Source organism: Protobothrops mucrosquamatus, unplaced genomic scaffold (assembly GCF_001527695.2).
Source record: "Protobothrops mucrosquamatus isolate PMUCROS unplaced genomic scaffold, P.Mucros_1.0 scaffold10, whole genome shotgun sequence".
Classification (NCBI taxonomy): domain Eukaryota; kingdom Metazoa; phylum Chordata; class Lepidosauria; order Squamata; family Viperidae; genus Protobothrops; species Protobothrops mucrosquamatus.
Window position 1 is genome coordinate 4,252,936 of NW_015386397.1, and position 11,930 is coordinate 4,264,865.

General features: G+C 35.5%; 1 protein-coding gene across 1 annotated transcript in view; it reads right to left on the minus strand.

Moving 5' to 3' along the window:
- The window catches only part of NPEPPS (aminopeptidase puromycin sensitive), a 121,028-nt gene that overhangs the window by 50,642 nt on the left and 58,456 nt on the right, over nucleotides 1-11,930 (minus strand). The window contains exons 7-11 of the mRNA XM_015810449.1: nucleotides 10,697-10,793; nucleotides 10,554-10,587; nucleotides 6,829-6,943; nucleotides 2,121-2,285; nucleotides 1,789-1,893 (exon numbers count right to left, since the gene is read on the minus strand). Of these exons, the coding sequence (XP_015665935.1) occupies nucleotides 1,789-1,893; nucleotides 2,121-2,285; nucleotides 6,829-6,943; nucleotides 10,554-10,587; nucleotides 10,697-10,793 (516 nt within the window). The remainder of the gene's footprint in view (nucleotides 1-1,788; nucleotides 1,894-2,120; nucleotides 2,286-6,828; nucleotides 6,944-10,553; nucleotides 10,588-10,696; nucleotides 10,794-11,930) is intronic.

Here is an 11,930-nt window from a genome sequence, read left to right on the forward strand (position 1 = left end):
TACGCATGAGCTTAAATGGACTCCAGAAGATAGTAGAGGACAGGAAGGCCTAGAGGAACGTTGTCCATGGGGTCGCGATGGGTCGGACACGACTTCGCAACTAACAACAACACATTTACAAATGTACAATGAACCACCATGTCTCCAGGGTTATACAAATTAATCTTGAGAAAGGAATACTGTCTAGTCACATCTTAAAATTCAAGAGTAATCTCAGATGATGTTCCTGACTAGGATTCTTCTTGTGAATGGAGTTACAGGCTTTATGGCATAGAAGTTATCTATAAATAGCAATACAATGCTATTCATCATGAAATCTTAAAAAAAATCTTACACAGACAGAAGAGAATCCCTATTTCCTAAGTTAGCCTTATACAAGAACGGGGGTCAAGAGCAGAGCTGAGATCCATTTTTTCAAAGTTGTAGTTAAGCAATTCTCAGAATGTTTGAAGTATATCTATAAAAACTTAGTTAATTGACATAGTTGGCCATATCTATATTCCAATTAGAAATACTTTTTTTCCTGTTTTGAAGAGTGAATTTTATTCCTCCACTAGGAGTTGTCATCTTCTTGGCTATTATCTATTACTTGTTTCTAGTTTTAATTTCTATATCATAACTTTTGAATATATCATTTCTTTTGCTAAGGAATAGAATTTCAACTACATATTCACAACATAGAATGGAATACTATTTCAATTGTAAATTATTATACTTTAGCCATAAAAATAGCAACTAAACACCAGAATATTACAGATAGCCCTTGACTTACAACAGTTCATTTAGTGACTGTTCGAAGTTGCAATTGCACTGAAAAAAGTGACTTATGACTATTTTTCACACTTATGACCACTGCGACATCCCCATGGTCAGGTGATCAAAATTCAGACACCTGGCAACTGGTTTATATTTAGGACGGTTGCAGCGTCCCAGGGTCATGTGATCACCTTTTGCAATCTTCTGACAAGCAAAGTCACTGGGGAAACCAGATTCACTTAACAACCGTATTACTAAGTTAACAACTGTAGTGATTCATTTAATAATTATGGAAAGAAATGTCGTAAAATGGGGCAAAATTCACTTAACTAATGTCTCAGTTAGCAACAGAAATTTTGGGCTCCATTGTGGTCATAAGTCGAGGATTACCTGTATTAGATAAGTATCTTGGTGTATGAGTACATAGTATATATCTTCTAATTTGAAAAGCATGGACAAATACCGTGTTTCCCCGAAAATAAGACTGAGTCTTATATTAATCTTTCTTCTAAAAGATGCATTAGGGCTTATTTTCCGGTTATGTCTTATTTTCGGGGAAATATGGTACTAAATGCATCCGTCTGGCTGATTATCTTAACTGGGGCTTATTTTGGGGGTGGGCTTATATTACGAGCATCCTGAAAAATCATGTTAAGGCTTATTTTCCAGTTGGGTCTTATTTTGGGGGAAACACGGTAGTATATTGGTTTAGAAAGCAGTCTCTTGATGAGAAATCCTAGCTTGCAGAAAACAGCATCAGGACTTTGGTTGCACGTGGCATACTAACCAAAATGTGCCAAAACCTGACTAGTTTTACATCCCTACCATTAATGAGAAATATGGGATGGACACAACTACCAACTTAGACAATGCTTTCTATATCTTATTAAAAAGACCAAGAAAAGGGGCCTTAGCTTGACACTCTGCTTTGTAACTCCCAGTACGTGAGTTACTCTTTGAACAAGTTCCACTACAGACAAGAAAAATGCCACAGTTAAATTTTATTATGTTTGTGTGTATGTGTGTATTTACCTCATCACCTATATAATCATGTAGCATTCGAATTACTGATGCTCCCTTGCTGTAAGAAATTGCATCAAATATTTCATCCACTTCAGATGGATGGCCTACATTGACCTAGATGTGAGAAAAGGAGTAAGTTATACAACAGATTAGGCTTGCAACTTAATAAATATTAAGGAAATCAGTTTACAATATAATCCCTTAGCTTAAGATATCAAACAATTTGCTAATTTGTTTTGCTTTGTCTCCTCAATGATCAGAAGATTTCCATTTAAAGAAATGCGAGAATTTGCAAAAAAAAAACAAAAACCCTTTCACTAATTAATGTAGGTGGCACTCACTTCAATAGGATGACTGTTGTCTAATGCATCAAGCTCCTGAGCTCTTGTGTAATCAGCAGATACAAACTGAGTCCAGATATCATATTCTGGAAAGCAATGGTCTACACAAAGGTACTCAATCCAGGATGCAAAGCCCTCATTGAGCCACAGGTGAGTCCACCATTCCTAAACAAAAGAAAGAAAATTATTGACAGTAAAAATATAGTTTTAGGCTGCATTTTAAAGTACAAAATAATGTTTAGCTATCAGACTCTGGGATATCACATCTTCTCAATGACTAATAACCCTAGATCTTTTTAGTAGAGATGAAGACTGTATTAAAAAAAACTCCACAGAGGGTAGAACTGCAATTCTATGCAAAAGAGAAAAAATACCTATAAGCATAAATATTCTCTCTCTTAAAACAATTTTTCAAACTTAATCTGCAGTCTTCTGTCAGGCGTGAAGAATCAGAATCACACATTAAGTTCTAGTTAAGAAGCTCAAGAAGCTCAAGCCTATAGATAAGAATCTGGTCAACTATCATACAATGCTAAATACTGGCAAAACAGTTAACAGAATTCAAGGGGAATTGGACTTGGACCTTTTGTGGAAACATAATGACTCTAAGCCAGGGGTCTCCAACCTTGGCAACTTTAAGACTTATGGACTTTAACTCCCAGAATTCCCTAGCAGCATAGCTCAGTGAAACAGCTCAGTAGCAACTTAATAAAAAAAAAACAGCTTACATATTCATGGCATAGAGAAATTAAACAGGAATGTCCTTTTTCCTCTAATTTGACCACTGAAATAATGCTTTATTTAGTGAGAAAAAAATTAAATAGTTACTAAAAAAATACAAATATAGCAAGTTTTCTTTGCAACAAATAAAACATGTTAGCACTACTAAGCTGCCATTGGATAAAAAAAAATCTGGATATATAACTACGATAAGGAAAAGGTAACAATTTTCAGTGTGGTTTGGATTTTAACAGGCAATCCCAAACTCTGTGGCTTAATGGAAAAAAGCACTACTAGCATTAACACAATTCTAAAAAACTAGTGAAGTTGTCATATTTTATAGCTTGATCACAGAGAAAATGTTATTTTTATACAGCGTATTATTTTAGAAGCTTAGGCCATATTAGAAGGTAAGCAAATGCAGACCTGTGGGGTAAATTGAACTCCCAGAGTTTTTGTTAGTATCCTATGCAAGAATGAAAGATAAATAAAAACTTTGCGTCAAAGGGGCAAGCTATACATAGTGGTTTATAGAGAAGCTGCTCATAGTGGTTAAGAAAAGATGGGAAAATTCTGGAAAATACACAATGATTCTAAAGCGGGCAATACACTGTCTAGTCTTCTATAAAAATTCAATAAATAAGAAAAAATGTGTTATGTTTTGATATATAAAAGTCAACAAATTTGACTTTTATGATAAAAGCGATTGTGATAAGGGTTCAGATTCTTTAAAAAATTACTTCCAGCCGTAATGCAACTATCTAAGAAACATTGCCAAAATTGAAAATGCTGATATATATTTTCCTAGTTTAGTCAATCCTTCATTAGTATTAATTTGCTGCTTTAATTTGTTATATGTATTATTCAGTTTATCTGAAATATTAGGCCTTTCCCTGCTTGCGCCTAACCATGTCATACCTTGACAATAACATATGGCATTCTCTTCATTTATTTATTCAATTTATTATTTCATTTGTTAGATTTATACCCTACCTTTCATTCAACAACTTGAAGTAGGATATGTAAGCTTTTTTTGTTCCATTTTTCTCTACAGTAACAGCGATTGGGCTAACAAACTGGCCTACAGCCACCCAGGTACTTCCATGCCTGAAGGCAGACTAGAACTTGGGTATTTTCAATGTTAGTCCAACACCTTATCTCTATACCATTCTGACTTTGTTTTATCTTGTCCCTGATCGATATGAAGTAGTACCCATAGTATTTACATTAAAAATGGATTGTGTCTGGAAACTGTAATATAAAATATGTGAAATTCAGTGTTGCAGCCATGTTCTTAAAATATAATCAAGAAGCGACTCAATAAAAATATTAGGAAGAAATAACAAGGGGTGGTTTTTTTTGTTTGAAATTCAGAATAGATTTAATTATTCTGCCAGCATTTCTTTTCTCTCCTTTGTACTGAAATTAACTGATGAACTCATGACGGTGCTGCCTGTTAATATCTCATATTAGCACAACAGAGTGATAAATACCAGCTCTTCCTGCTCAGGTATCTATGCGCAGTAGTTACTAAGCACAAATATATAGGAAAAAAGAAGTCATACTGAGAAATAAATTCCTGGATACAATCAGGACTATAAAAAAAAACAATCAGCTTTACCCAAGGCTCATTCCACATGTTAGAAAATCTATTTGGTAAGGCTGTGTGGTGTTTTGGAGTTGACAAAAAGTATTCTGGAGTGCATGAGGTCATGCATATTGGAATCATATGTTCCCAGGATCACGTATCTGCATTCTACTGCTATTACAAAATCTGAGAAAACAACCAATTTGGTTTAAGGAGTTGTAGACAGGTTATATATGGCCATCCCGTGTGCTAGAAGGTGTTTTTTTTGCTTTTAGTTCCAAAACTTTGCATTATCTTACTAGTCACATAAAGCTGTTTCCTTCATATTCTTCAATGTCCTACTACTAATCAAATGCTAAAAAGAAATGGTTTGGGGTTGATACTTTCCATTTCAACAATGACCACAATATAGTAGTCCCCGAGGTATGAACCTAATGGAGCCTGGCCATTAGGCTCGTAAGTCAAAAGACTCATCAAATTAATCAGACTCAATTTTACAAATTTTTAAAATCAAATGGGTTGTTAAATGAACGAAGAACTGACTTACTATTTCCTCCGATAGCTGTCATATTAACTGAACTGGGAGGGTTTCCCACCAGTTGTTTCTGGTGAGCTGGCTCAGGAACTAAATTGTCTCCAAGCAGGATTTGCAAGCCATCAGTTATTTAAAAAAAACAAAAACAAAAAACTGCTGCTACCCAGCTCAAGCGTCTTCAGCTGCCCAGGGGGTGGGTGGGGGTAGGACTGTTGTTTGGAAGGGACCTTGAGGTCAGCTAGTCTAACCCACTGCTCTCACAAGAGAATATTTCTGATAAATGCCTATCCAGTCGCTTCTTAAAAGCTTCCAAGTGATGGGCACCCACAACTTCTGGAGGCAATTTAAACTACAGTAATATATGCTAATTTCCAAAATAAAAGCTCAATAATTTGCAAACACAATAGTTTGCAAAATACAGTACTGGCCTTAGCAATAATGTACAGCAAATAAATTCCCCCAGAAACAAAATGCCATGGAAAGAGGTCACATGTCTATTTATTTGCATAAATCATGTATGTGTCAAAAGGATTATGGAGGAGAAACTCAAACAAAACATTAAATCTCTTAAAAAGTACAAAATATCCCAAAAGCACCCTGAAAATTAATCAATGAGTATCTACTTCACAAGTTACCAGTATTTGCTGCTTGTTTAATCAATCCTGTATCAGAGATTTCATCTGAATAGCATAAATGGAAAGTGTATAACTTAGTTTTCCCCCATAAAACTTCTTCCCTTTATATATATAGAAATAAAGCTTATGTGAGCAATGAAGAGTGGATCACCATAGAAGCTGGATAAAACATCAGTTTCCTGCTTAACCCCTCTTCTCCACCTAAGGTAAAGGTTTCTCTGTTCAGTTGTGTCCGATTCTAGGGCATGGTGCTTTTCTCTCTTTCATGGCCAAGGGAGCCAGTGTTGTCCAAAGGCATTTTCTGTGATCATGTGGCCAACATGGCTATACACCAAGGCATATAGAATGCTGTTACCATACCGTCAAAGTGATGCCTATTAATCTACTTGCATTTGCATGCTTTCCAACTGCCAGGTGGGCAGGACCTGGGGCAGGACAGGAGCTGAACCTGTTGCACGGCACTCGGATCTCAAACCCGGCCTGCAGCTTTCTAGATGATAAGTTCAATATCTTTAACTGCTGAGCTATTGCGTCCCCATTCTCCAAATAACCAAAATACAATTATGAAATATATACAAATAGGATTAAAAACTGATTTGTACTAATCTATAAGTTTATTTGAGATTTTTTTTTATCTTGATCGAACAATGTGAAAGAGTGCTTTGAGTTGCACCAAACTAGTCTCCCTCATTTTGTTTTTTAAAAAAAGCCTCTCTCCATCTATAAAATAAGTAAAAGTTGATCCAAAACCTGTAGTAAATTAGGACAAAAATAGAGGTGTGTCTATTGAAAGAAATCAGATGTATTAATTTCCCAACTGATTATTCTAGTAATGAATTATTAGGATAGCGATCACAAATGGAAAATTACCCTGAGTGGATACTTGGATTTAGCTGGGGTGGATAATTTCCACCTTCTCTTAATATAGGAGCCAGCATGAATACAAAATAAATAAATATTAAAGTTGATATATCCAGACAAATTAATGCTGACTTCAACCTGATTTTACTGGGGACACTCTGGGTAACATTCACCATTTAATCTACCCTAATGTTTCCATCTCTTCACACTGTTTTCCCAGCTGACATAACATAATACTATGCAAATGCAGATATGCACATTGTCAGTAGTAAATATAGGATACCTCCAACAATAATGATTAATGATACTCAGGATGATAGGAGTGGATTTAGCTATAATTTGAGTAACTTAAATATACTTCTTAAATACCATAGTCACGAGGTTTCCAAACCACTGGTGAGCAAGTTCATGGCCCACAACAAGGGCTACCCATTGACGAGAGGAAGAACAAGAGTTTTTGGGATCAATTAGCAGTGCAGTTTCCCTGCATGGGGGAAAAAAAACAGAGATGTAATAATGTGACATCAAAAAAATGAAATTTAAAAACTTAGTCAAGTTAGAGAACTCATCTAACCAAACTTATGTAAAATGAGTAAAACTGTTCTTCCATACCTATCAAGATGCAACAAGGAGTGTCACATTTTTCAGAATGCTCAAAAGAAGAACCTATACACACTTCTAAAACTAATTAGTTTATTACATTACTAAGTAGAAAATTCCCTATTGAGTATATTTAGATTAGATTAGATAACCTTTATTGTCATTTTTTACTGTGGGCAATATATGAATAAATATATGCCTCTATGCAAATAATAGGTTGCTATGATTATTTGAATTATAAGACAAGTATCTTTATTACGGTCCATGACCAGTCCAGTTTTAATTATAATAAAGCAACTAATATTTTTTTCAAAAATGTACAAATTTACTCCAAAATATTTCTATTAAAACTCCACAATATCATGATTTATTTCAACATTTATTTTTATATTTAACAAATAGGACTAAAATATAATTGAGGATTATTTGCTTTTAGTTAAAAATGACTTTTATCTAGAAAGTCAGCATGCTAAAGGAAGATTAAATATTTTCTCTTTCCTATTTTTTATCTTGAGAGAATTCACCCTAAAAGTTATTGCAATTGTATTTAATCAGGAACTGAAACTGGAACTCTGACTATACTTAAAGCTGTATGTACTTTCATTAACAAAAAATGAATTAATTGGTAAGAAAATGTATGGAAGAAAACATCAATTTTCACATCCTATATATAGATTAACTATTGTTAATAGAACAATCCATGTAAATTTTATTGAATTTATGCTTGTGTACTCACTCCCCCACATCTCTTCTGTTAATATCATCAAGAGACTGAAAGCTTCACTTAAAATGTAAACTTTTAGCTTCTCCAGTGCTAGAAAACAGAACATTTAACACAAAACCAAACAAAAACCTTGTGACTTACTATGCTCTGTTATTATAGGTTGTAATCCATGAAATAAACTGGCATATTTGAATCTACTCAACTACGGTTTATTCAACAAATCAACTTACAGTGCAATTTCACTGTATGTGGCTTCTTACCTCTAACCAAAACTACCATATATTAATAGTACTGCACAATTTAGTACTGTACAGTTTTCATGCATTTTCTGTGATGTAAGCTTTGAAATAAATTTCACATAGATTTTTAAAGTCCTCAAACTTTCCCTTTCCCAGAAAAACAAAGATTATCCCTTCCTCCTCAGCAATTTTGCATCAACTGCAGCCCTCAGCCTCTCATAAAAGATTGCCCACTCCAGCTTAACACAATGACTCTTTTCCACCAATACAGGTGGTCCTCAACTTATGTCTATTCATTTAATAGCCATTTAAATTTATGTTGATACTGAAGAAAGTAATTTATGACTGGTCCACGTACTTATAATTATTGCAACGTCACCATGGCTACATTATCAAAATTTAGGCACTTTGCAATTGGCATGTATTTGCGACGCAGTGTCCTGAGGTCATGTGATCATTATTTGCAGTCTTCCTGGACGGCTTCCAACAAGGAAAGTCAATGACGAAAGTCACATTTGCTTAATGATGTGATTCGCTTAATGACTGCAATAAAAAAGTTATAAAATCAGGCATGACTCACTTAACAACTGCATCACTTATTGATGTAAGTTCTGGTCCAAAATGTGGTTGTAAGTCAAGGACTATCTGTACACTTAACTAGATCAATGAGAGGGATTTATATGATGAAGAAAAACTAAAATGGAATTAAATGACCTAATCAACTAATCAAAAGTATTAAATTATTTTAGGACAGACTGTATCATTCACTAGGTTCACTAGGAAAACAAGACTATCCATAACAGAAATCTCTGTCAAAACCTGGCAATGCAAGAATATATTCCAAGACATTGTGTAGCAGCCAAACCACAATTACTGATACCTAGCAGAACAATTGGAAAGAGGCTAGCAATGTAATGAAAGCTCTTCTGTATTCCCCTTGTACAAAGACTCAAAAGAGATATTAAACACACCTGGACAAATTTTCTGTGGAATTCCCCAAATTGTCAATTTGGACACAGTTTATGTGATTGCCCACTATTAATAAGGGCTTTGACTGGATTTGCAAGAACGATATGTAACAATTATTAAATGCTCAACAACTGTGTTTCATTAAAAGCCAGAATTTCTAAGTACAGCTTGATGCTTGGCTGTCAATAAATCATCATTAACTCTAAACATAGCAGGCTGGTTTGCCATGCCATGGTAAAGGCTGATTTTGCAACAAACACATCAAAGTACATTCAAGCCAGCTATAATTTGGTTTCTTTCAAGTTAATATGAGAATATCATGCCCTGGGTTCTATCTGCCCAGAAAAGGCCAGAAAATAAAGCCATTAAGTGAAAATAAACCATGATATCAGACTTTGGTTCTAGTGAATGGATGATGCCATTATGTTCATGTATTACATTAATCCTCATATGCAAGTCACAGATTATTCAAAAATCATGTACACATGAGCATGCTGATCTAGTCCTAACTTACATTTCTGGACTACTGGTATTCTTCAGCTTATGACAACAGGGACTGAAAACCTCAGTCGTTGAGCAAAGCAGTTGTTAAATGAGACAACAGCAAATTTGGCATTCCCAGTTATGTTGAAAGTTGTATTAAGTGATATCGCAGATCAATAAGCAGATAGACCTGCCTCTCTGTTCTGCGTCTGAAAATTCTCCATGATGAAATCCAAGCAGGATTTTCAGCCCCAAAGTGAAAGGCAAGTTTCCCCACTCTGGGACTGAAAATCCTACTTGGATTTTGGCAAAGAGGATTTTCAAACCCAGAAAGAAGAGGCAAATTTATTTGCTGTGAGTCTGAATATCCTGCCTGAATTTTGGCATGGAGAATTTGCAGCACCAAAGTGAAAAGACTTGCCTCAATCCCATCAACTTTCTGAGGAAGCCATCAGGGAAGACTTCAAAAGGTGATCACTTGACCATAGGAGGTTTGACAACAGATTAGAAATGTAAATGGGTTGCCAAGCACTCAGGTTGTAATCATGTGACAGCAGGAGTGGTGCAATGACTTTATCTTCAGCCCCAGGCCACAAGTACCTTTGTTGAATACTGCCTTAATTTCCAACAGTCTTGAACAAATGGTCAAAAATTATAAAATAAGGACTCATAAGAACTCAACTGTAGAACGATATACAGATTCAATAAGCTGGGGTCAAGAATAAGAAGGGAAAAAAGCTAAATAAAATGGAATCAAACACTTAACTTCTTTTCATGACTGTGCTGGAAAAACCAAAGAAAGTACATGGTTCTAATGTTTATTAGCTGTAGCACTATAGTGTAGCAATGAATATGAATGCAACCTAGTTATGATTCTTGAATCATTATTCATATTTCTTTATTTCTGCAATTCTTTGAAGAAGATATTTATATAGAAAATTCATACTACCCAAGATGGAACACAGTTCAAGTTAAAGGAAGCTACATCATGCTAATCAGTATGAAACCTAATTTGTTAAATTCTTAATGAAATGGAAACATGAAAATAAGAATATGAAAATAATATTTTAATATCATACCTATAAGTAACAAGGCCCCAGTTCTCCATGGCACCTTTTAAAATAAATACAAAGTTTTATTGATATTGATACACACAATAGTCTGCAGAGTATTTTATAATGTAAACAAAGCTCAGACTTTAGAAATATATAATATATGTTACCTGCTGCAAAGTCTGCAATAGCTATAAGATCAATTTTAGGAAGAGGGTAAGGAACATTGAAGTAGTCCTTATAAAAAGGCAAAGTTTTAGCAGCAACCTATAGAAATAAAAAGATGAAAAATTATAATATAGAATGTTTGACTTTATATTGCCCATCTGTTAGAACAGATCAGGGTATTGTATATCAATCTTTACCTCTAGATAGCTTGATGCATTTTTAATTTTCTATTAATAAAGATACCATAAATGCACGATTTACCAAATTATAACATGTTACAAAATGTATTTCTATGGTGTTTTTTATAAGGGTTCTTAAGATATAAGAGGAAGTTCATTAACTAATATTGCATCTCTTTGAAAGTTTGTTTTCTAGATCCCGGTTCTTTTTAAGCACATGAAATCTGTAACTCTGAAGTCCGCAATTTCAGAATTATGGGAATTATTTTATTATGACAACTGATCTCTACATTCTGATGAACTGTAGCTCATCCCACCATGAAACACTGGCAGCTACCTGTTTATGTGATCTGTTTAACTCAGTGCTTTTGGCACTGCTTAATGACAACACTGATGACTTCAAATACATTTTTGCTCCATTTTTACTCAAACATGCAAAGGATTAAGTTCCAGACGGGGCGTTGTCTTACCTGAACGCCTTTTCTCAGCACGGAGATGGAGGATCCACCCGTGGGTTGAGACTGTATTCCTGCCCAATCAGATCAAGTCAGCCAAAGTTGTCACGCCCTGTCCCTGGACCTGTGCCCAGTCTTGACGCGAGCATAGACCTTGACTGATCGATGACGTACTGGCTCATACACTAATAACCTATAAGGCTAAACAATTCTCTATAAAGAGGGAGGGAGGTGGATCCTCCATCTCCGTGCTGAGAAAAGGCGTTCAGGTAAGACAACGCCCCTTCTCCAGCACTGGAGATGGAGGATCCACCCGTGGGACATACCAAAGCCTACTGTCCCCGAGGGTGGGAAGCAGACTGGTCCGGTGTGGCACTTTGGCGAACTACTTGCTGGAGGACCTTCCTACCAAAAGAGGCCTCTGCCGATGCAAATTTATCGACCTTGTAGTGCCGAATAAAAGGAGATGGAGTGGACCATGTGGCCGCTCTACAGACCTCCTCGATGATCGCTTGAGTGTTCCAAGCCGCAGACGTAGAAGCGCTCCGTGTGGAGTGCGCTGTGACCCCTCGTGGAACTGGCAATGACTCCGCTCGATATGC